Below are 27,072 nucleotides of genomic sequence, written 5' to 3'. Positions count from 1 at the left end.
ATGATGGATAAGTGGGAAAATCCTTTTTGTACATTATCTGCCAGAGATAAGGAATGATGAAATATGGAACATCCAACCTGACACTGAGTAAAGCTGTAACTTCTCTAACTTTTTGACAATGGAAATGTTGAACCCAATTGCAGGTATAAGAAGGGGATGAAAATCTTTCTGCAGTCTTTTAGCTCAGGTATTGATGCTCTAATCCAGTTTTACAGAATTCTAATTTGGTCTTTGATGAGATTTAGCACACATTACTTGTGTATTTCATCACAGTTTCCAGACATACTATTACCTACCTGATAACCCAGTTCACAAGGTTTTGATGAGGTATTAGTCAGAATCAGAAAGAACTCATGTTAAAAGAAAGCTTTTGAAGATATCTAACAGTAAGAGGTTAGGATTGATTTTTCTGATACTGGATAGTTTTTTACTTTAAGTTCATATCACTGTCTTAATTACATGATACAAAACAAACCCTTTTTGTTGAAGCAACTGCTTATCAGTCAGGTAAGATTAGATGTGATAACAGAACTATTCTTCCTTTGCTTCTGTGAGATACATAAATAATAATTGTAATAATAATATCTTCCAAGTGTGGAAGAAAATATTTCAGAGGTTAAAGATAGAAGGCTACTTTTAACCTTCCTCACTTAGTTAGGTCTCTTCCTAAAGGCCATTATGACCTCTCTCATTTAATGGAAACACATCTCTTCTGTGGATTTTATGAAAAACTTTGTTGTAAGCTGTTCTGTTCAGTATTTGCACTTGATTTTGCTCAGATTGGAAAAACCTGCTGATGTTTTCCCTTGAGTGCACATCTTGTCTGTGAATAGTTCTGTGTGTGTGTTACTTGTCTGCAACTCTGGTTGTCAAGAAACACAATTACAGTCAAAGTCAGTGATGAGTCTGAACTTTAGCTGTCATTCTTTTAATATCTGCAAAAGCACCATCTGATAGTACTTTCATAAGTGGGATTTAGTGTCACCACTTTCCAACCCAAGGAGCTAAATAATTGCAAGAGCTACAAGATGTACTTCTGTATAAGAAACACAACCCAAAATCTATTGTGGGTTAAATCTGTTATTATGGAAATTCAGTCCACCATAATGGCATAATTCCCAAAAACAAACCTCATTTTCATTTATGGCCTTAGGATGAACCTATTAGCAAATCTATGCTGTACATTAGGAGCTGAGAATGCCCCAGGGGACAGGAATTCTTATTTAATACAAAATGGTGATGCTTGGTCCCAAACCATCTCTTTTAAAGGCAATAAGACTGGAAAACAAGTGAACATGAAATAGCACCAAAGTCCTCTCTTTCTTTATAGTAATTCTTATAGGAATAGTCCTTTGGGACCGTATCTTAGGGTGTGTTAGAATGGTCTCTGAGCCCTGCTAATTATTGTAGGGCTGCTGTAATTTGTGTATCACAAAGCCATTAAATTCCCATTTTCTTCTCAGCTCATTCAGCATGGCCTTGAATAGGAAAACAGGCTGAAGTGGAGCTGTAACCACTGTAGCAGGTGAGCCTTGAATTTTTGAGTGGCTACTACTTTTAAAGCAAATGCAATATGCAATGAAGCACATACAATAGTATTTCCTTCAGTTTTCTAACCTTTTTCTATGGTCATATTTGGTTCAAGCCTCAGTCTTGAATCTGTAACATTTTGCATTGTTTTCAAGGAATTAAATAGCTTCATATTGTTTGGTGTCAGAAATGCTTTTCTTTGCAGAAAATTGTTCTAATGAGAAATGTCAATAAATTTAATCTTCCCAAATGCATGACTATTAGTCACTTGATAAAGCACAAGAGCATGTTCCCCAGAGCCAAAATGCTTCTCAATGAGGATAAAAGTCTGACCTGTCTAAATTTAAACCTACTGAATGCAGACATATAGATGGTGTGTGTGCTTCTTGTCTCCATGAATATATTATAATGAAGACAAGTGCAGTGTAATTTTGCTTTGCAAATTAAATTCTGGATAACATCTTTCCATTTATGCAGGATACATAATTTCATATTTATGTGTGTTTATACATGCATTCATATAAACTGAGGTATTTTTTTAGCCCTAAACACAGCCTTATATATAAAAAAAATTGAGCTTCAAAAGAACTGAAATTATTGGAAAAAATATTTTCTTGTTGGATTTTTCAGTTGTGTCTTGAGCTTTGTTCATCAGCTTTTCCTGACATAAACTCTGTCTGCCACCATCCACCTTCTTTCAAGGAACAGCCATACACTAAGAAAAACAGATTAACCTTTCCAGGGGCTTCTGCACAGCTTTTTCTGTGGGTCACAGTTATGATCCCCCTGATGCCCAAAGCTCAGGGTATGCACTATCATCCAATCCAGCACCTTTGACAAAGGCAAAACCCTGTGGACTCCCTGACTCAGGAACAAGATCCTGCAGGATCTTTCACTTGGCTGAATCAAAACTCTGTAAAATCATCACTTCAAAGAGAACTCTGGAGGACTCTGTTGTATAACTTATATAACTTGAAATGAGCTGATTACCAACACTAGATCTTCTCAGCTGCTACACTGTCTGCCCCAGGCTTGGATCCCCCCAAGGAAGCCAACTGCATAAACCCTCTGAGCTCCTGGTCCATGCTCCCTTTACTGGGATGCAACAGGTAAGCTACATAGAACTAAATTCCTATTATTGTCAAATATTTGTGAGAGGTATTGCACACAGCTTTAGAGTCACTACAGGTACATCTATTTGCCTCTTTTAAATTTTTTTATTCATCTTTAAGATGTTTCATAGGATAATTAGGAATTCTTCACTGCTTTGAGAAAGTCCTAAGACAGAGCTTCTGTAAAATACACCATATATAATGAATAGATGACCATGAGGGATTTTATCAGCACTCATTTTGATTAACCTGCATAACTCACTGGTGCCTTTGTCCTTTAGGAGCTGTAAATTGACTCAGTGTCAAGATGATAAATTTTTATGTTACCACATCAGCAGGTAGTCCCTTCATGGACAGTGTACTGAGGGACATTCTGTGCCAGCAGGAGTTGTAGACTCCTAAATTAGCTCAAACAAATTTGTTCCAGATAAAGGTTTAGCCAAACCTGTATAAGCATATATGCTTCAGATAGCCATATATTTTGGAACTGAGTGCACTTGCTATGGCTGCATTTCACCCTCACACGTATCAGTCTACCTGCATACATTCAAACATTTACGCAGATGTTACTTAAATATATCTCCAACCCAAACTGTCCAGCTAAAATATCTTTCTGTATTTTTCGTGTCTTTAATGTCTCCCAGAGCAGATGACATGAGCTACTTGAATACACTATCTAGATAAAGATCTCACTTTCACAACCCGGCCCCAGCCTTCCTGTCCTGGAAGCTGTCTTTTCACAATGCCAAAATAAAGACCCTGAGATTTTTATTTCCTCTACTTGCTTGTTCTATTAGGCAAGTAGAGATTATTGTGGAGTTAACCAACTTTATGGTCCTGACTTTATCTCAGTCCTTTCCCAACACTGCAATTTGATTTCATACTCTTAGCTTGCTTTTGGTTTGGCTTTCTTCCTCTGAACGTTTCATATCTCCTATTTCTTTGGCTTCCTTATTATTTTCTAAGTGCTGTTCTTTACCCTCTGCTTCTACAGAATCACAGGATAACTAGGTTGGAAAAGACCTCTGAGCTGATTGAGTCCATTCCATGACCCAGCACCACCATAGCACTCAGTGCCTTGTCCAGTCTTTCCTTAAGCACCTCCAGGGACGGTGACTCCATCACCTCCCTGAGCAGCCCGTTCCAATGTCAAATCACCTTTTCTATGAAGAATTACTCCTAATGTCCAACCTAAACCTCCTCTGGCACAGCTTAAGACTGTGTCCTCATACTGTGGCTGGTTGCCTGGGGGCTGGGGAGAATCCCTTCCCTCCCCTGCTGCCCACAGCGCCTCGGATGCAGCTCAGGGAACAATGTGTGGTTTCTGGGCTGCCAGTGCACATTGCTGGGTCCTGTGGAGCTCTTCATCAACCAACACCCCCAAGCTCTTAGCTCTGCTCTCAGTCCATTCTCCTCCCAGCCTGTGTTTGTGTCAGGGATTGCCCTGACCCAGCTGCAGGACCCTGCACTTGGCCTTGCTGAACTTCATGAGATCCTTACAGACCCACCTCTCCAGCCTGTCCAGGCCCCTCTGGATGCCATCCCTCCCTCCAGCATGCCAATGGCAACACACAGCTCGGTGCTGTCACAAAACAAGTGCAGAGGGTGCACTTGATCCCACAGTCCATGTCAGTGACAAAGATGTTAAACAGGGCCAGTCCCACCACCACCCCTGAGGAGCACACTCATCCCTGGTGCCCACTTGGACAGTGAGCCCTTCACTACAACTCACTGAGTGTGAGAAATCAGCCAGCTCCTTATCCTCTTCTCTACAGCTTAGACACAAGGATATGTGAGCCAGTTGTTCCATTTCTATGATAAATTTATAGCAAAACTCATTTTGTCACTAGCTGAGTAACCCTTCTGCACTCCTGAGAATCTTGACAAGAAGGAACCCAACAGTTTTGTCAATTTACCAACTCTCCCTTCAGGAACCTTTCTTTCATATAATCCTCAATTCCTGCCTGGTTCAGGAGTATGAAATTGGTCTGTTTACCAAAATCCTAATCAACACTTTTCCCATTCCCTTAAGCATTTTCAATACTAAAGTTCTCTCTGATTGCCAACTTTAAAACAAAGGGAAATACTCCAGAAAGGCTTTTTATTTCAGGGAAATGAAACACCCCATTAGCGGCTCTTAAGCAACTGCTCTTCATCCAAATTCAATGAAAATGGCCTTGCTCACTTTTAGTAACAAGTGAACTTCAAACTACCTGACTTTTCTTGGAGTCTACAGCATTAATATGGAGTAACTTGATACTTTACTGCCCACACGATAACAACTTGCTTTTACAGTATGAGGTAGTTTAGAGTGATTCGGGCTTAATTAAAAGAAAACTAGGATATTTAAGCCATTTTTATTAGATGTAAGGTCCATAGGCAGAACTGATAGGGAAACTGCTGGTGAGCTCATCTGAACTGCTGGATGCTTACTGTTATTCTCTGATAAATAATGAGGCTCATTCATATTTGATGAGGACTGGCTCTTTCTGGTTATCTTACTCTTATCACTGATCACAAATAAACATGTAATTATTTTGCAGTGTATCTGTATTTGTTCATCCTTTTATGTACCCACCCTCACAGTCCAGGTGTTTTGTCAATTTTCATCATGTCCCACCTAAAACTAATGGGATGGCTCCAGCCCTTTCCCCTTCCTGTTCCTGCTAAACTCCTCAGTTCAATTCCCCAAGCAAGAACTCCTTGATAAACTCACAATCTTACCTACACTGTCTGGTATCTTCAACAAAATACAGGAATCCTTCTCTGGGTATCACAGTTGAGCCTATTATGTTAAGATAAACAAGACTTGGAAAATGACTGGGAACTGTATGCAGCTGAAGTGTATGTTTGGAATGTGCTTTAGCTACTGATTCCATACTTTTGGACAGTGTTCAAAGGCACGTGGCTGCTACTCCGGATGACACTGCATATCTGTCTGGTTCAGAAGTTTAAGACTCTGGCAAATTTTCTGATAATACAGCTGATTTTATCTGTAGGGCTCTAAATCAAACCTGAACATGATTAGGAGCTGCCTTGGATAAGGGATTTTCTTAAATTCTGCTCAGTCTAATCCTACAGGAAAAACCGTGGCAAATCTACTAACATAAACAAGAACTTTAAAAAATGCAAGCTCAAAGCCTAAATGGATAGTTGGTAAATGAGCTGATCAGCTTCTCAGCAGAAGTAAAGAGAACAAGTGGATATTTATTCTACGATAGGAAATGAATACATAGATTTGTTTTATTGTCATTCTCTTGCTAACAAGAGGCAGACAGGAATGCTAGAAAAATAAAGCATCCCTAGAGTTAGAAGTCTAATTTTTTTTATCTAAATAAGAAACATCATTAAAAGCAACTGAACAAAAGTAGCTCCCACAAAAAGGCAAGGCCATCAGCAAGAGTTAAGTATATGTAAATGGGATTTACTTCACTGAGAACTGTGTACTCTCAGCACCTCAGAGGAATCATTCCAATACAATACTGCAAGTGATTATGAAGCAAATATGCATTACCTTAAATAAACCAAAGCAAGAGACAAAGCAAATTATTTTGAAGTGCTTTTACTCTGTAACTTCATTAAAGGAGGTTGTTTATTCTCAGAGGGGAGCTAGAAATTGAATACTGAAATCTAAAATTACAGAAATGTAAATCTGTTTATGGACCAAGGTCAAAGAGAGTTCCATTATGAACAAGGCTATCATCTACACTGTTAGAAATATTTTTAAAATATTTTTTAATTTTTGATATTAATTTGTTTTTTCTTTTATCTAACATCCTCCTCACCACTTTTGCTTATTTTCTTCCCTGCAATCTTTTTTGGGTTTCCAGGGCTCCTCACTGAAAAAATGGTACCAGGGTTTTTCCTTATTTTACTTTTCAAAACTCCATTGGAATCAGGAATTAAGAGTCTCACCTTGGAACATAAAGGGCCGAGTCAACAGAAGGTCTAAATTGTCCTTGCACTCTTTGTATTAATGTGGGATTAGCTGATGTGTGCTAACTCCCAAGTGCCAGGTCTTACTTAACTGTAAAAATGATTCTGCTATCTGCATGGAGGGAGTCTGATGGGAAAGATCAAAGGAGAAAAAAGAGCAGAGGGGAAAAGGAATGGGAGGAAGAAAAGGGAAAACAACACTGGGTTCTTTACTGAAATAATTCACAATTCAGAACTGTGACATTTTCTTACTTTTTGATCTGTTTTCCTATTTGCAGCAAAGTCATTGATGCCAAAAAGGACCCTTCATATGCTATGCTAGAATCATACCAATCTATAGAGGAAAAAAGTAAACAAGATCAGCTTTATGCTTATTTTCAGAGGTAAACCATACTGAACTACTGAATCTTGGGGGGAAAAAAAGGAAATAGAACTTTCATCAAAAGACATATGGCACATTAAATGTTATGTACACAGTATTTTTGAAGTTGTTGCAACATATTTTCCTCTAACAAAACTGTAAGAACTGTAGGGTGGCTTTCATCTGTCTTTTAGCTTTTAATTGGTTTTATGTCTCTTTCCTTTATATATAACTATGCATACGCCCACACAAAGATTCAAACATACATATGCATACATTCATTTCATTTATAAATATTGATTAATATTCTTAATAATGAAAAAAATCAAGCAGAGATCCTACTCCCCATAATAGTTCTGAATTGCAAGTCATCTATGGATCGCTCTGAATTGTCTTGTGGTTCTTTGTAAAAACAGTAGTAAATCACAATATTGTAATAACTGTCCTGGTGCTTGATATTTACATCAAAACACTTCAATAATATAGCACAATCACAGAAGTTTACTTCTGTAGTCGTAGGTTGGGAAGCTTGAGTTCTGGATTTCTATGGTACTTCTAACATTGTACTGTATGCAAGTTGCCAAATAATGGTATTTCATTTTAGTATAAATAAAATACTGCTTATTTGTAATTGGCTATCCAAGAGAGAATGAAGAAGAAGATGGAAGCAGAAGCAGCAAGTAGACAAGCAGATGTGGATGTGCAGTTGGATACCAGACCTCTGGATAGCAAAGGAGCATACAGTACCCAGCACCCTGAAGATCAGAAAACACTGTCAGGAAAGCTCTGCACTGACTGGGGCATGTCAGATCACAAGATAATGCTCTCACAAAGGGATGCGCAGGAGTTCAACTCACTATACCTCCTCCTGCTCAGAGCACCAGCAGAAGAAGCAAGCTGGGCAATCTTCACATTTTCGGTTTTACCGAGTCTTTGGAACAGACCCAAATAATTTCCGTGGTTGAAGCTCATTTTGCCCTTTGAGACTGACTGTGAAAACCCCACCAAACAGAAACACAATGGTGATGGAGCCTGGGAAGCAGCGGGTGCCAACAATGCCAGACTGGAATGATGAACTCAAGCAGTTTGGCCACTGATAATTCCACAACGGATGGGGATGTTCCAGGAACGAGGAGATGCACAAGGCTCACAATGGCTTATTCAGCATCCACAAACACTGAATAAAGAGACTCCAAAAGAGAAACACACACAACCACAAAAGCCAAGCCAGGAGAAGCACTGATTTGGGGGTTGTTTTAGAGAGATGAACATGACAACTCAATGGGTATGAAAGGCTGGACCCAGATGGCAGGAGGTAAGAAAAGATCATGGCAGTTATGATGCAGCATAGCTGTCAGTGATACAAGGACAGATCACGCCGCTGCTGTCAGGAAAATGGAAGAGGATTTTTCATTGCTGTGGGAAGATCAAGGCATTAAAGTTACATACGTACATACGTCAAGAAGTGAAGACCAATTGCAGGACAGATACAGGAACCTTTAAGCAGCTCCTTTTAGGATTGTGTATATGACTTCAGAATGCCTGATCCAAGAAAGCCTGGCAAATGTTTAAGACCTTCTATAGTGCTTTGCAAAAAAAAAAAAAAAAAATGTTATGCGACTGAGAACACTTTCTGTGACTTCTGATATGTTTGAGGAAGGCCAGTGATGCCACTGGGGAATCTCATGGATGGAATGAAGGGCACAAGTTTTTTGTTCTAATAATCTTCGTACTTGATTGGGCTTAAACAATGAAAGGGTGCTTTTTCAAAACCATCTTTGGAAACAATTTGTTTTCAGCATCTTGGGTCTCACAGATCACTGTTGTTTTGAAACCACTCAGGAGAGTGGAATATGTTACAAATTTACATACATATGGTCTGTACTTGAGTTAGAGGATAACAAAAGTGTCATGGGGCTAAACTAGTGTCAAAGAAAAAAAAAAAATCACAAAGAGAAGTCAATGCTTCTTTGTGGTTCTAGAACACTCCCAGAGGCTCAAAGGCCAACATAGGAGAAGGAAGAAACATTTTAAAAATGTAAAAAACTCATTGCTTATAATATTACTGCTGCCTGTCTTTATTTCTGCAAAAGGTTGTAGTGTTCATTGAAAACAACTGAAATAACTGGGTGGTATTAGAGTATATAATCACTGTGCTTGCAATAGGACTTGAAAACAGCATATGCATCAAAATTTAAAGTATTTTGCTGGCCTTCCAGAGTCTTTTGCTAAACCTAGTGTGCATTGGAACCTGAGTGAATGAATCCCATTAGTCATCACCATCTTAACAATATGCACTTCATAGAGTTGGCTTCTGCACAGAGGAAGGAAATTACCAGTACTAACAAAGGAAAAGAAGATTTATAACGAGCAAATATACAAAAGCTCCAAATAATTATAATATTCGCAGCTTGGCAATGACTTTTTAGGCTATGAAATTACTTTTCTTTTGGAAGAATGAAGATTCTACAAGGTTAGTATAAACAAAGGGTAATTGGAAAATCAAATTGCTCTACACAAGTTATTGTAAGGCCTGGAATAATGGTGATAGAATTAAAAAAATAAAAAAAAAAAAAAACCCTTGCTTATAATTCAGTGGATTTTTGATTTGTACATTATTGCAATCAAAACTTCTCCCTTTCAAGTGCTACATGGGAAACAAATGGCTAAACACAGATCCCAGCTTACCCCTGATACAATGAGTTCTCCTCCCAGGTTCTGAACTTCTGCCTTCACTTTGCTGCAGATATTGAGCTGGTGGCAGTACAGGGCAATGCGCTGCAGGTAGGCCAGCAGATCCTGCTTGCAGGCTGAGTCTGGGCACTGCAGACAACACAAATACTGATCAGATGGAGCTGATTCATGAGATTAGAGACAGGTAATCAGATAGTGTCGGTGTGTGTGTATTAGGAGGATCTATTCCGCTTTGTCTTTACATGAGGTACTAGATAAAATCTGAAAACTCAAATTCTACCGTTCATTTAACTCAAGGTTTATGAATTGCAACCTAAAGATGCACTCTACCTTTCTGAAAAATGAGAAACCTCTTTATCAGCATTATGAAAATAGTAATTCTAAATTGTGCTCTGCAATTATTTATGGAATTGTACTGAACGCCCAAAATGTCAGGTTTAACTTGAAACTCCAGGTTGCCTGCTGGACATCCAAGTTAACATCCAGAATGGACCAGTTAATGTCCAGATAAACCCAGTTCTGAGTGGTTGGCCCCACTCCAATGCCAGCTCCTGTGTGCCTGGCAGCTCCCCTGGCATTTGTGCAGACATTCAGAGGATTAGATTAGGTGTGCTGGATGCTGTGAGGGTTTCACAATCAATAGAACTAGAAAGGGCCCCAGTACAATTTATTCATAGTCTCTGGGACTCTTAATAGAAACTGCATCATCCCTCACAATATCAACAGCATAACAAACAACAGCCTTGTAGTTAATATTCCAAGTCTTGCCTCAGGAGAGCAGACCTCAGTAATTCACTCTGATGAAACAGAGCTAAAAGGGCCCACTGCTAACAGCATGTCTCCAATAAATACTCTTTGGGGCTACCCAGCAAAGTCTGACTGACAATGTTCCTGCATAGCTTGGGGAACAAAGATTCCAAATATGCCTTTTTATCACTTTACAAAGTTTATGCTCAATTAAAAAAAATTATCAGAGCATTTCAAGATAAACTGATAGAATTAAAGGCACATGAGTCAACAACATCTCCAACCTTGAGATCACTGCTCTGGCCCCAGCAGCTCACGCTGGCAAGGAATGTGCTCATGGTGAAGTAGTTGGAAATATTGTTGTCTATAACCCCAAATGGAGTCACTTGGCTTTTTTCTTGCCCTTTAAAACTAATAATAAACAAAGCTGGATCTTCAGGATAGAGCCTCTCTTCCTCAGACAGTTGCCACACCTCTCAGGCATTAATCCCTAAAAGACCTCTTCACCCTGCTGATGCCAATTTAATATAAAAATATTTACTCAGTTCTTGAAGTTTCTGAACTGAAAGGAATGAATTTAAAGCAATACTTCTGATGAGCTGTCAAGGCTTTAAATATAAATACCTTGGAGTGAGAAAAATGTAAGGGCTCTTTCATTGGAACAATAATTAAAAATGCAGCTGTCCACAAAAAGTTTATATTGCTTGAGGGTCCCCAGAGTTCTGTGAAATATCATTAAAGTGCAAGCATTAAAACAAATACTTCATTCTCAAAATAATTTCACTGCTTATTATTAGGGTTACGGTCCTCTGAAATTTAAAATATGAGTCAAGTCAAGGCACTCTAAGCATAACAAGTCTCCTTCTGTTTCTTTCTTTAAAATATTCCACCTCTGCAAACACTGCAGACCAGGAATTTCATCAGCTGACACATGGATTTCTTCTTTCTTGTGTTAAAATGAACAGATGCTACATTTGAAGGACTGGAATGGGTTAATTACAGGAAAAATGCTTGCCGCTGCTGAAGAAGACCTAAACCCAACATTTCTGGGGCTACAGAAAAATGGAAGCTTTGGGGTTTTTGCCACTCTGGCCCATATTCCATGGCAAGGTGTGCTACACATTATCACACTCTTATTGAAGAAGAAAATGACATTCTTATTTTGAAGAGAAAGACTAGAGGCAAGGAAGTTACCAGTTCCTACTTCCAGCAAATTTTGTCTTGATGTCATTGAAATGAAAGAAACTATAGCAAATTTACAAAGGGAAAAAACATTGAAGTTTAATTTGTCTGAATCCTAAATTAGCTATGTAGGACCTGGATTTGAAATTTGGCTCTTGACTTTTAATACAACGCCTCCTCTTGCTCTCCAGATGAATAGATAAATATGAAAATATATATACAGCAAGGTCATCTGTCCAGCTGTGACATGAATTTGGTAAAGAAGTGAGGACACAGACCCCACAACATGCACAACACACTGAGGCAAACCAGAAAATAGGGAGTCAGAGAACCTTGAAAGAGTAAAGAGCCAAATCAAGGGAAAATTGCTGGAAGAACGAGCTCAAAAGGATCTAAAGATTCCTAGGCACTTGGCAAGGGAAACAAAGCATCCAAATCCCTACTGCTTTTTGAACAGCAAAGTCATTTTGGAGGTGATGATCTCACAGGTCCTTTCCAACCTGAAGGAATCTCTTTTTAATTCTATCAGGCCCAGAAGTGGGGCTGGGGAACAAGTCAGGCATTTCTGAATTTTGGAGAAACTCATTTATGAATTTTCTGTTCAGCAAAATGCTGAAGAACCAATGGGAAGATCAGGATCCAGACTCTCAACATGTAATTTTCTGGCAAAACAGACTTTTCCTGCAGAAGGCAACTCATCCATATTGGTAACATTGTGTTTCAGCTCATTTTGGGATTACCTGATCAGCTACTGCCCGTGCCAGTTTGTCCATCCTGGATCCTGCCTCTGCAATCTTCTTGGCTGCATTAATGACATCAGATGTGTTCTTCAGGGGGCCTTTCCCTCTGTGAAACACAAGACAATTACCCACAATCTCAATAAATCACGAAAGGCAACACTTTTAGTGACCCTGTTCAGTGCTCATTTTTAAAATAGTAACACAAATGTCTTCTTAATTTATTACAATTTTGCCTTTTAAGTACTTTATAGTACAGCTTGATTAAGAAATCTTTCTGCTGTATTTCCTCTCCCCTACAAAATGCCTCACTGGCAATTTAGTCTGATGGTGCCTTCAAGCACATGAGCTGTACTTAATAGTATATGCATTTTTAAGTGCTCATTAAGCCAATGTTGTTCCTGGAATACACAACTATTTCAAAATGATCTGATTCCCAAGCCAGTGCTAGATGTTCAGCCCATCATGTCTAAGGCAAGAATGTCACATTTTAGAAAACTTTTTTTTTAGAAGATTTTTTGTTGGAATATAAAGAGAGGTAAAGCATAATCATTGTGTAACACATTGAATGTTACACTTAAAACATGTATAATTAGCTTTAGGCCTGATCTTTCACCATATTTTTAAGGCAATGTACAAAATTCTGATTTTAGTCATTAAAGCTACCAAAATGTATTAAGTGGGAAGGCTTCTACAGACTTCTGTGAGTTTTCATCAGACTCAAAACTTTAACCCTGTTTGTACCAATAAAATTGCTGCTGCTCTTGAGAAAGTCACAACTGGAAGTGAGTTAATTTAATGTGGAAAATGACAATATGATCAAACATTTTTTTTAATTAAAGGCATTTTTTCTAAGCACAACACTGCATTATTTTTAGAATTTTTTAAAATCTATAATGGCAAGAATAACATGCTGAAACATATTTCCATTTTAATCTTCTTCCCAGACTTTCATTACCACTTTAAGCAGATGAAATACAAGTATCCCACTTCTGATGAACTTAAACTGCAGCAAAAATACTTCCTGGTGACCTCATGTGCTTCTACATTAATTACATGAGCAGCTCTGACTGTCACAAACTCCATGCATTTGAAAAATTATTCTATTCTATTCTATTGCTGAGGTTACAGCCAACCAAAAAGGTGTGAAAGGCTTGTTTCTGTTTTAATGGAATACATTAAACAACTTGCTATTGAATCTGATGCAGACAGAGGTGCATTTTGATTTTTTTCATTTACTTCAAATGTGTCAGTAGTCTTTATCTCATTCTCAAATTAGTTTTGTTCTTTTGATGCTAGAAAATACAATTATCAAACTTCCAATTTCATGGTCAATGCATCAAAGGCTGTCCAGGAGGTTGCAAAGACTGTGCATATTCTGGGCTGTTGCTTTAGAACATCATTGCTTCCTGCCATGCTACAATGACACTGTTTGGGCAGTTTTCACCTCATTTTTTGTTGACAGAAGGATCAGAGACACCAAGACAATACAAATACATAAGTAACACAGAATTCTGTAAAATATCCTCTCCATCCATTTCCAGCCCTGGCCACTATCCCAAGTTGCTGCAAGCCCCAACCAACCGAGCTTGAACAGTTCCAGGGATGGGGCAACACAAAAGAGATGAATAAATGGATGTCTGATTTTAATCCTGAAATAAAACCAGGAAGATTTTCATCCTGTTTTGTGTAATCACATTTTGATAAATACCATTCAAACTTTTGAACCCACTTAAAAAATAAACACTGAACAAAATTTAATTTACTACAGGCATCTGGAATTCAAAGAATCTTGTAAACCTTTCTCCCTGATGTGATTAACAACATGACCATAATAAGAGACAATAATTCTGTTTACATTGTATCATTAATGAATGGCCTCTGCAATTAGAGAAGAATAAGATGTCAATAGAGAAAAGAAATGAAAGCAAAAACAAAAAAAATCATTACTGACAGACTCCCAGGAAGCATTAGATCAAACCAGTTTCATTTCATTTGGGATTTTTTTTGGAAGGAAGTTCAGTGTTTAAATGATATAAATAGTTTTGCCATTATTTTTGATTGACACAAATTGTGCTGAAATGTTGAAAGTTCAGAGAGGCACATGCACTTAGATGGGTACTAAAGGAAATGTCACTGGAGTGTCTGTAAGGTCACAGAATAACTTTACAAAATGATCTGCAAATAAAAGAGACTTGCAAATAGCACAAAATCTTCATGTCATTAATCCCACTTGGACAAACACCCAGGGCAGTGTCTATGATGAGCTCTCCTTGGCTTTGCATCCCCAAAACCATGGCAAATCATCTCAAAAGGGTACAAATCAAGCAGAAAATGGAAGATGTGGCCCATCTGAGCTGCTCAGCTGGGGTTATTTTGTCCTTACCTGGTGAAATCTGTCATTTCCATCATGATCATGCACATCTGCTTGGCCAGCACAATGATGTCATTGCCACTGTCATCCCACTTGGCCACCTCTGCATCCAGCTTGCTCTTCTCTTGGTGGAATATCTCCACCTGCTCAGCAATCTTTGCCTTCTCCTCCTGGGGCAGCTGGGCCATGATAGCCTGGAGAAAGAACACGAGTTGGGCGTGAAAAAAAGGAAGATACAAAATGGATCTTTCCAGTGGTCCCAACAGCACGAGTTACTTTTTATGGGAGTTGAAGATACCAAGCAAAATCCTGTAGGCATTTGATTTCTGTCAGGACAGGTAAAAGCACATTCACAGCATGTTTATGCCTCTTCTTGCACTTTCAAGATGATAAAATTTCTATTTATGATGTCGTGATTATTCACCAGTTGAAAAAGGAGAGTTAAATCTCAATTTTGAGGGAGAATAAAACAAGTGACATTTATGGGAAAAGGCAGAGTGAATTGCTGTGTCTCCCCTAGTCTCATCCTCTGTCAGAAACAGAGGATTTCAGATTAACACAACACTAAAATAAACTATGACACACAAGACAATATATTTGAAGTGAATTGTAACAAGTGTATCTTTAATGATATTTAGTGTTCCAATTTTCTCTTGGAAGAGATGCAAAAAGGCACTGGACAGGTTGGTACTGATCTGCCTGAGCATGAACAAAGCACAAAGTTCCTGCTCCCCTCCAAAAACACCCTAAAAATTAGAATAATTACTTTTGAAGATCAAATGGACACTTTGAATAATGATTTCCAAGTTAAACTATTATTTGGCTCTAGGGGTTCTCAAGACCACATTATGCATTTAATGGGGTGTGACACATATTTAAGTGTCATTACATTTTTTTCTTGTTTATGTCACTTTCAATCAGCTGAAGTCTTTTCCTACATATTCTTAAAATGCTCTTGGCTTTTAAAAATTCGTAATTGACCTTTTCCCAAACTGAAATTAAAAAGGGTTATAAACAGTAGATCAGAAAATGAGAAATTTGCAAGTTAATCAAATTAAAATTCAAGATGAGTTTTAATCAGGCCTTATCAATGTAACTCAGCAGTTTCAAATGTGAGCATAATAGACTTTGCACAGAAAAATGCAGTGTAAGTAAGTCAAGCTAATAAATAAATATATAAAATGCACATAAAACAACAGAACCGAGGAATTAACTGAAATTAAGGGAATATGGTAGGAGTAGTGAAATTTGGGAAGTTTATCTGTTTGACTTGCCTGTGGGTTCTTCAAGTGTCTGCTTCACCTGAACACACTTTAAACTGGTAAACAGTGCTTTAATAATTCTGTTCCAGCTGCTGATGTGCTTTCAAAGCAGCCATATCCTACAGCAAATGCAGCCTGTGAATTCCACTTTTATTTCTACTGAAGACCAACACAAGTCTTTCTGCTAAAACACTGCCAGCCTTATGGAGTAAGCATATTAAACAAATCCATTACATGGCATGAATAAAAGTATTTTGCATCTTTTCCACAGGAAAGGTTCAGACAAGATTCTCTTCTGCTCAGCACTCCAGACTGGGGACTGGGCAGCTTCTGATTAGCATTGTTTCCCTTTTAGGTTTTTATGATTTGTTGTTTCCTGTGCCACATTGCAATCTGTGTTATTCAGGAACTGTCTTTATGATATATTATGTTTATACAGTGTGTACCTGATCAAAGCAGAAGGATTTAAGCACAGCAGTAATAATAACCACAATAAATGCCGTAGAATTTAAAAATCCTAAATCTCCAGGTGAACTCGATTCTTAGTAAGAAAAATTGCTGCAGTCTTTACTTGGGTTTCAGATCAAGAAAGGATTACATGCTACCCAGTCCTAAATGTAACCACAAAGATGAGAAAGGCTGTGAAATCTGACAAAATAGTCTGTACTGTATCTCATTTCTGTTATACCTGAGATTTGCTTTAGAAGTCAATACTTTGAATATCTCAAAGAGGAGTTTATGCCCTTTAAAATATCAAAATCTCAAAAGATATTCAACTACATCCCAACAGTTCTGTCACCAGTCTCATAGTAAGGAATCCAAGTATTTTTTGCCTTAGGGATGTCATGATAAAACTCCCATTTTTCTGATACATGATATGGTTAATTTACCATCTATATCCAATATTCAGGGAAATAGTTTTAAGACAAAAAGAAATCTCTGCCCATTTCACTGGATCCATGCCTTGCATTTCTCTCACACCTCTGAGGAAGCTTCTTTCAGATTTTTGTTACTCTACTGTTTCTTTGCAGGGTGTAAAACCTTTGTGTCAAGCCCCAGCCTACAGCAGCTGAAAACTCTGTCCTGGTCCTCTGAGCTTTCTCAGCATCTTTGCCTGCTGCTCTTTAGGTTCTCAGCCCTACAAATCCTCTTCCAGACTCCAAGGTAAGAAATCCCCACTCCAGTTACCAAATTTTGCTGGTGTTTGAGTGTGTGGGGAGGATGCTTCTTATTTAGCCCATAGCTTCACTTCTAGCACATCAGAACAAATCAGACTTGTGTGAAACAGCCATGAAAATCATTCAGATAATTTCCAGTTTCCTGCTGGTTCTCTCCTGGAAAATGTTAAAAGGCTTTTCTTGAAAAAAACACATTCTTTCAAGTCAAATATATTTTCATGATGCATAAAATTATATTCTGATTATTTTTTTTAATAATCTGAGCTGAGAAGACTATTCAGTAAAAGGTAAACATTCATCAGAGGGTGGCATAATCCTGAGTGTTAACAGGAATATTCCTGAGTGTTAACAGACTTCACTTCCCCAGCACCTGTGACCCCTGAAGCACTCATCAGCTTAATTTGCAATCCCCATGCACAAGCTGAGGTCGCAAATCACAGTGACTGGAGTTTATCATGATGTAATTACCCTGGTAAAATTACATTGACTCAGTAGCAAATGTCTTCAATTACAATTAAATTACAGGGACTACTCAGTAGCTTAAACAGATCTTCTTGACAGGTTTGCACACTGGGAAACATGACTAATGTAAGATTTCTCTGGATACAGCACATGGTGCACTGATGGGATTTTTATTTTTTTTAATTTGCTGACTACTCCCACAGTTTCAGCACATTCCAAACCTGCAAAGCCTCCTCTTTACAGCACTAGCTGGAGCAAGCAGCTGATACTAGGCACCACAAAAGCCTCAAGACCATTCAATAAATGCTACCTAAATAGGTTTAACATTAAAAAAAACCTTCAACAGCTCCGTCAGCTTGGTCCCATCCTTTCTTAAACAACCTTGAGGACTGGAAATCACCTTTGCTTTCTGAGGCAGAGATTTTATTGGTCACTACTGGACACACACGTGGGGTTTGTACTCACCCTTGCACTCTGACCAGCAATGAGCTGGTCATCCTCAGTCTGGACACTCGTTCGGCTGCGCACGTCGTAATCCTCCTGCTCGAAGTCTGAGTCGTCCTCGAGCTCCTCAGGGGTCTGCAGAGACACACAAAAGCCACAGAGAGGAGATGACCAGCTTAAAAAGGACACAGAGCAAGCTCTCTGCACAGTGAGCTCTCATTTCATTGACTACCAGCCCAGGAAATGCTGTTCTGTTCTTCTCTGAAATGAATTTGTCTGCCCCAGCAGTCAGGAACTGAAATTGAATTGTCTTAAAAATTAAATTGTTTCAACCCTAGTTTTCTTTACAAATGGCATTTGTCATTACCTTGCCACAACTTTTCTTGCTGCAATTTCTCTTAACTGTGTTAACATGATGAATACAGTTCCAGGAACAAATATCCTTTGGAAACACTAACAACTGGAATGCAGTATTTTAAAATAATGTTATTCCATATATAAATGGACGCTATCACTATTATGTTACTGGAAACTACATGTAATCTTCTAAAGAGAAAGTAAATAACTGGGAAAAAGCAACTAACATCCTGGAAGAAAAAAATTATCAAAGCAAATAAGAGATTTCCCATTGAAAGAAATTGTAAATGATGTCAAGTGGTTTTGAAACAAACCATGAAATTTATAATCTGTGTAATCTTGTTAGTTCACATGGTCCTTTTCATACACAGACCTTTGGAATTTGACTCATCCCCCTGCTGAGACAATGATGTCTCCACTGCTGATGCTACAAATGATGGGAAGGTTTCTTGGAAGATTGATTAAATCAAGTTACATATTTTCACGCTTCAGACTGTTGAAAATGTTGGAAGGAGGGAGAAAACAAAAAAGATGCATCTGTTCATTTGGGGTTTTTCACCTTCTAGCAAAAAGTTCTGAGAAAAGTCCTTATTTATATACAGAGAGAGAGAGTCTTCTTAAAATCAGTATTTAGTATGATATTTAATATAGATGGTGCAAAAAAGTGAAATCTTTAGAAAGAAGATTATATTCCATTTTATGATTGAATAGCATCTGGTACAACAGCCCGAGTAAGTTCTGTGGGTACCAAGCATGACAAAGGTATGAAGAAAAAGGAAAGAAAGAGAAAACCACAGTAACTGCAGAGAAATCCTCTCTTTCCTGGACACCCATCACCCCCAGTGACAGCCTGGAAGGCCAAAGCACTACAGAAGAAATCATCCAGGCTGGCATTTGGTGCTTGGAGGCAACGTCAAGTTTCCCAGCAGAGGTGCTAATCACTGCCAGTTGTCATTACAGCTCTGCCTGGGGGCTGCTCAGTCACCAGGAACGGCTCCAAACCCTCAAATGTAACACAGAGGAATCTTCTGGTGATATTTCTGTTCCAGCCTGGCTCCCAACACCAAGTGCACATCCCTGTTTGTAGCTGCACAGTGAAGTGCACAGGATGGGGAGAGTAAAACACAGCCCTCTTGGTGTGACTCTGAGAGCATGAATTAAATATGGGCTTTGGTGCTGAGCTGGAGGAAGAAATAACCCAGTGTGACAGTGTGGTAATGAAACTGCACCTCTGAAGAGAGGCATGTACAGAGAGTGTGTCTAACAGGACAGGCAGGAGAGGAAGTTCAGATCAAAAATGAATTTACCTTCTCTCTACTGCCACAGGTAAAATAGGATCGGTACCCATCCAATGGTCTTATTTTCAACCACCTTTAATCTCTTTGTTTTCTCTGCTCAGCTGCCCGTGGGCAGGATGAGACCTTAAAATCTGTCATAAACAAGCAAGGTACAAAGAGGATCCTACAACTCCCTGAGCAAAGAATGTTTTCTATCACAAGGCTCAGCTTTTCATCTGCCTAGGCTTTGCTGTTTAGAACAAGAACAGGGTGGAGAGCTTCAAAAAACCAGCTGGCTCTTCCCCATCCTCCAAGGCCACTCAACGAGCCAGTTTCACTGGTCATTGTGAAACCAGTACCCTTTCACACCCCAAATATACTCCTCTTAGTTTCTTCTGTCTCCATTTTAATAAATAACATTATAAAACATAATGTGCAGTCCTTTCCAAGGCTTTCATAGTCAAACTTGAAGCAAAGATGTAATATTCAAAATATTACATCTCAGCATGGTAACCAGTAAGGACATGAGGCTGCCTCTTAAAAAGAAAAAATATTCTGAAAATTCTATGCGAGGACTTATTCTTGAAGAAATACCCAGAAAAAATGCATTGCTGTTACTGACATTCATGATCTTGAAATCTGTGGCCTTTAAAAGACTGAAATTTAATGGGTATAAATGTTGAACTTGGAGAAAATGTAGTGCAAACCAAAAGGGCAAGTAATGCAACTGTTAGCAATATACTACAAGCACAAGACATCTTCCTATTTCCCCTCTGTACAAGTGAGATCTAATTCAAAGTGATCTTTCAGATTCACCTTTTTCATGTTTTCAAGTGTGGTGAATTTTACACTCTCATTTTCTTCCCCAAACACCTGCATTTTGCATTAGGGTGAAAAAGTGGGCTTAACTTTTATCTGTTTGCTGCCATTTCAAACACTTTCATGCTTTTCACCATTGCACCTTTGCTTTTTCTCAGCTGATCCCCTGGAGATGCAGCCCATAAAAACAGAGCCTTCCTTTTGTTTAGACACAAAGGTACCAAAAAAATTATATAAATTATATTGAATTTGACTTAAAGGACTACTCTTAGCAAGGCCTTCTAAATACACCAGAATGACTCTAATTTTTGTGCACAACAAACAGGACCTTGATATTTAAAACCTTGTTTCCAAGACAACAGAGTCTGAGACCATTTCTCTGCGCTGGAAGATAGAAAGACTGATTCTGTCTTTCAGACACCTGGATTTATGGTTACACAAACATAGGAGTCACAGAATTCAGGTTGGAGACAGCTTCCAAACAATGCTGACAGCCACCAGTGGCAGAGGAAGCTTGAGTAATATTCAAAACTAATGGATTTTATGCACTGGTTGATTTCAGTAGTAAAATGGACCATTTTCATAATTTTTAATCTGTTTTGTAGCACAAGCCACAAGAGTTCCCAGGATTTTTTTTCGTATACAGTATCTCTACTACACACAACATTCATCTAACTCAGAGGAAGTTTTCCAGTGAAGAAGAATCTTTCACAATCCCAGATAAATCACACAATAAATATATGCTTTCCTCTTTTGAGATGCATGTTTTATTTCTTATATGAATGTGGTGACTTTCAACTTCCAGGCATTGGAATATATATATATTTTTTAATATCTCTCTGGCTGTTTGATTGAAGATCTTGCTGTGAACAAAGTATCTCCCATCTATGTCATTTTTTTAATCTTTTGTGACTGCAGTATGAAAATGTGAATTATACAAGTATAAGGAATAAAATGGCATATATATGCAGATTTATAAATGCTATTTGTTTCATATTTCACCAACTCAAATGTACTTGATGAAGATAGAAACCCCACTTTGCTATGCACTTAAAAACTGTAAGATGCAATTACAAGAATTTCAGCACTGTGAACACCAAGTCAAGCTAACCCTGTAATGAGAGCAAAGACTGAAGAGATGAAAAGATACTCCCCTGTTTTTTACAATGAAAATACCCTCTAATTCTAGAAGACAAGGAATAAACCCCCCCAGACTTTACAAGGTGCTTTTAAATCCAACTCCATGCTATTCTGTACATTTGATTTGGTGCCACTGCAGCCTGAGTGACTCAGCTGCAAGCAGCACCTGAGAGCCTCAATCACAGACCCTCTCTCACTGCAGGTCTTCCGTTGTTTGGTGATTTACAGTAAAATCTAACACTTCAAATCCAATCTGAGGAGCAGCAGGCACTCAATGGAAACACCGGACCCCACAACACCCTTTGGAGATAGGATGTTTCAAAACATGATGGGATTCTGCACTAAATCTGGTTTTACAGAGGACACAAAATGTTGCAGCACTTTGGGTTTTACCCCAGTGGCTGCCCCAGAGGTGATGGTGGCTAAACCTGACACGTCTGGCAGAGGAGAGGAGCATTAATACACCCAAACAGCTGGGGCTGAGGATCCCACAGCCATTTTCACTGAGGTCTTCTCCCAAGGAGAAGAAAAATCCCTTAATGTCAGAATAGAATAGAAATGGAGTTAATAATAGAATGAAATATCCTGAATTGGAAGGAGCTCACAAGGACCATTAAAGTCCAGCTCCTGCACAGGACATCCTCAAGAGTCACAACTTGTTCCTGAGAGCATTATCCAAATGCTTCCTGAATTCTGCCAGCCTTGGTGTGAGAGACTGAAATGGTTAATGGCTTAAACACTGTTAAAAAAGGACTTGGCCACTATGGCAAAACTGTATAAAGAAGCTGTGAGCACCAAAGCCCTGTTCAAATGTGCTTCCTGAGGGGAGCTGGGCAGTGAGTTAAGCCACCTGATGTTTTCTGCTGAATCTGTCACTCCTTTTCTCTCCCACCCTGCTCCTCTTTTTCTTCCTCTCTCTCTCTACCTCACACTACTGTTAAATAAAATCCATATTATCAACTTCAGCATATGGTCTCGTTTGCACCTTAACACAGGCAGAGGCATCTCTCTAATGATTTTAATAACCAGAACTCAACACCTGCTGCTGTGACCACTTCCCTGGGGACCATGTTGCAGTGCCCAACCACCCTCTGGGTGAAGAACTTTTTCCTGATATCCAACCTAAACCTCCCCTGACGCAGTTCCAGCCATTCCCTCATGTCCTAAGATGTTCCCAGAGAGCATTTCCAGGCATCACCCCAAAGAATCAAGTTTACAGATGTTTAAAGTCTACTCTGTAACATGAACTAAAACATGGCAAGAGGGAACGCCTGAACATTGGCTCCAACAGTGCACTCCTGATCCAAACAAATGTAACACTCAGTGCATGTAGATACCTCTAAAAAAGAGGTTGCTAATGGCAAAGGCCATGTTTAAAACCAGTAAATAACAGTAAATTGGCCTTGGAGATTCATAAGAATGAGAAAAGTTGCCATTGTGAGTCCTCCTGACTGTAGAGAGGGTTTCTGGCCAGTAACCGAGGGAACTTCATAAGCAGCTATGAAAACACAAAATGCAATTTCATCCTTACACAGTAATAGGAAAGGTGTTGGAATGAAGTTATTATTTTCTATTTTATTTCTAGGTTCTATAATTATACTCTTAAATTCATTTATACTACTTCTTAACTTGTGAAAGAGATCTTTTTCTTCTGTACAGATAATAATAATAGTACTCAATGAAAAAATGAGTCTCTCCTCCAGAGGGACAATAAATTCTCCCCTTTTGAGGGAAAAGGAGAAGAACAGAGACTATCCACCCTTTCTTTCAGCTTACTAAAAGTAATAGTACCAACCAAAATTAATTTCAAAATTGGCTTTATTTACTCTCTGGAATGAGGGGACTCATCTCAGATAAATTCAATCTTCCACAGCTTGCACACAAACAATCACTGCCTGAAAATAATTGTGTCAGATGCTCTAAAAAGTTTGCAAGATTGGATTTTTTTCCTTTTTTTACAATTCTGAAAAAGTTTTACACCTGAATTAAAGGGTGCATAATATTTGACAGATTATTAAATGAAAATATTCTAAAGGCTTTTATAGCCTCACCCTTTAATTATACATCCCATTTCAGTGTGGGATGTTCAAATGGAAATGTTAAAGAGTATCTCAAAGTGAAACTAATTTTGTTTTCTACAGCAAATAAGGTTCTGATTCAGCAAACTCTGGTCTGTGTAAGCTTATATATGTGGATTTTTCCAGTTAACTCACATGGATAATGAGTCCATTTATGTGCTTTAGTTCTCTGCCTGGGTAAGGAGTATTACATTGAGCTCCATAAATAAGTTAATTGTCTGAAGGCAAAAATAAATCTTCCTAATCTGGGCAAACAGAATTCATTAACTCATGTCATACAACGGGTGGAAAGTTGTAGTGATATAATGGCAAAAGTAACTTGGGATTTTCCTAAGGAGACTGAGAAGCCTGAATGCTCATCAGCTCTCCAGGTACACAGAACTGTCAGGCAGTGACAAAGGAAGTGATCAGGCCTTCAAAATTCAAATTTTAAACTTAAAAACATCTCTCCAGGATGGACATCTCATGGCAAACTCTTGGGGATAACTCTGATGTGTAGGAGGTTGCTGGAAGATGGAGCTCTGTGCAGGGGATGAGAAAACCTGGCTTTGTAGGAGATCCCAGCTGATGATTGAGTCTGTGCCACAATCACAGTTCGAAATGACTGGAAAAGATTGAAGTGCGCTAAGCAGTTGTTCTTGTCATAAGAAAAGTTTAGAAAGTGTTGTTACTGACTAAGAAACTGGAAAATCAAAGGGAAAACAGAGATCCTTTACTATGCAGACCTTTCATTTCCCAGAACCATTGAATGCTGGAATGGTTTGGGTTGGAAGGGACCTTAAAGCCCATCCAGTCCCACCCCCTGCCATGGGCAGGGACACCTTCCAGGATGCTCCCAGTCCTGTCCAACCTGGCCTTGGACACTTCCAGGGATCCAGGGACAGCCACAGCTTCTCTGGGCAAACTGTCCCAGGCCCCTACCACCCTCACAGGGAAATAATCCAAGTAAAGATTTCCCTCCTCTTCCCTTCCCTGCCAATCCCCTAACACTGCACACCCAGAGAACAGGATGGCTTTGCCCCCACCACAAGCCAGGACTATAATTCAGGCCACCTGGGATAAGCACTGGGTATGAGAATGGAATTGTTGTTTGGCAGTTATAAAATTAAGCCTGTCAAAAGCTTTTTCTGTAAATGTTAATACATAGTGGCAGATGACTAAAATGGAGCTATTTTGGAGTGTTCCAACTGCCTGAAGTCTTACATCAGGGCCATAACACACTCACAGCCACAAGCGCACACTACCTGTTTGCTCAAAGGAATCAGTTGATGTTTCAGCCCTGTTATTTGCCTCAACAGCTTTCCTCTGCAATTTTCTCCATAACTTTACTTGTACATGGCTTTCATTAGGGCAGATTCAAGGTAATTTGAGTTTCAAATAACAGTTACAGCTGCTGAAGAGATGTCCAAACCAGGTTTGGTTTGCTGTTTGTTTTTTAAATCTTTGTCTGCTGACTAAAGTGAAAAGCCACATACACCTACTATCACAATAATGATGTTGTTCTGTGGTGTCTTTTATTTGTTTGTGTATTTTATTAAAAGATGTCTCAACAAATTGAATCAACTGGTTAGTCAACACTGAAATGACACGTTTTTTACCTTGGTAAACATTCAAAACCATCCCTGCAGCTGCTCACTGGAGCAGCAAGATAATTTATTCATTTAGATTTTGACCAGACCTACCTCACATCCCAGGCAGCACACATACACTGGGAAAAAACTCCAAATAAACAAAAATTCCACACAAACTTTGAAGAGCTTGGCAAATTAATCCTATTACTATGGAAACAGTAATGGAGTTTGCATCTATTGGCAGTTGTGATCAAATCTTCTAGGTGATTAACATACTAATTGTGATTCATCCACTAAATAACCTTATCTCTTTATTTACTAAGTCTTTTGTTGTTGGATAGACTTCTGTTTCATGCATGTTTCAATGTCAGTCTTTTCAATGCCAATCTGGTGCATGTTCCAACATCAATCTTTTCTGGCTTATTACAACACAAGGAGCTTTTGCATTCCTCTTATCCATGAGATCTCCCTGTAAACCCCAACTTTTCCCTGCCCAGGTGCTCGACATACCCTGATCATCAGGACAGCTTTCCTGATGTCCCGGACTCCGTCGTAGACCAGGCGGGAGGCGTCGATGAACTCGTTCTCCTCGAAGGGCTGGGGCACGTTGGCACTCAGGGCTTCAATGGCCACCTCCACTTGCTCAGCAAAACGTGGCATCACTGGGTTAGACACAAGGAAAGGCAGCAGGGTTAGATTTGTTCTCTCTCCTGAACGCTTTTCTGCTGCTCTGGGGCGTGGATAGTTTCCAGGAGGCACGGCACACGCTGTGCTGGAAATTCCACAGGGAGCTCATGGATGGGTTTGTACCCACCCTGCACGTGGACAGCTCTGGCACTTTATCTGACAGCGTGGAAATAACCATCCCTATGTTCTCTCCTCCAATTGTGCAACAAAGAATAGAAAACTTCCTTCCAAAACTGTGATTTACTAACTTTTAAAAGGCTGCAAGGTACCTGAGCAGGCAGTAAAGTTCATTTAAGAGCTTTACAACCTGTAACGAGCACAGCAAATATTTGTATCAAGTGATCAAAACAAACTGTAGCCATTATGCCTGCTAATTTACATAATTTACACTCTAGCTCATACTAAATAATAATAATTTTATAAGGGACAAAATGCAAAATCGAGGATATACTTTTGTGAAGACACCTAAATGAATCTTCTGTTTCTTTGCTACCACCACGTATATAACACAAGACATAGCCATAGATATTGGCTAAAAATATTATAAACTGTGATATGAACTTATTTATTATACAATCTAAAGCTGTTATTTACTTTTGTAAATGGTTTCAGAAGTAGCAAGAGACTTTTCTTCAAATTTCATAGAGGATTCCTTTGAAGGCACAATCACTTACTGCACGTTGTGTTTGCAGGAAAACAACTCTTCCCCAAATCAGTCCTCTAACAACTCAAACCCTAAAAACATGAACATCAGGCCCCACTGATTATACAACACAAGTACATTCCTTTTTTACTCCTCTTCATAATTTTAACAATAATATTGGAGGACTGTGCTCATAGAGGATAAACCTAATCAATGTTTCATTAGAAACCTGGATAAAAGATGCAGTTGGATTAATTCTTAAGAATGTAAGGAACTAGGGTCAAGTTCAAGATTTATAGATACTCATCTTTTCATCATATTCACATCACTTTTATTCTAGCATTTAGGTATCCAGATCATGTACCACTGACTTTACTATTTTGGCAATATAATTAGAAGAACAGGAAATGATGATTCCCACAACAAGTTATTGCCTTTTTTTTGTTGTTAAAATAATTCTTTTTTTGCCCATCTTTTCCCA

General features: G+C 38.8%; 1 protein-coding gene across 1 annotated transcript in view; it reads right to left on the bottom strand.

The window, feature by feature from the left end:
• Positions 1-27,072, bottom strand: part of CTNNA2 (catenin alpha 2) — a 418,638-nt gene that overhangs the window by 19,569 nt on the left and 371,997 nt on the right. Inside the window, 5 exon segments of the mRNA XM_030948202.1 lie at positions 9,628-9,762; positions 12,303-12,408; positions 14,686-14,867; positions 18,041-18,154; positions 25,772-25,923. Coding sequence (XP_030804062.1) covers positions 9,628-9,762; positions 12,303-12,408; positions 14,686-14,867; positions 18,041-18,154; positions 25,772-25,923 — 689 coding nt within the window.

This window comes from Camarhynchus parvulus, chromosome 4 (assembly GCF_901933205.1).
Source record: "Camarhynchus parvulus chromosome 4, STF_HiC, whole genome shotgun sequence".
NCBI lineage: Eukaryota > Metazoa > Chordata > Aves > Passeriformes > Thraupidae > Camarhynchus > Camarhynchus parvulus.
The sequence above is the reverse complement of the archived record's forward strand: the minus strand, read 5'-3'. Positions and strand labels throughout refer to the sequence as shown.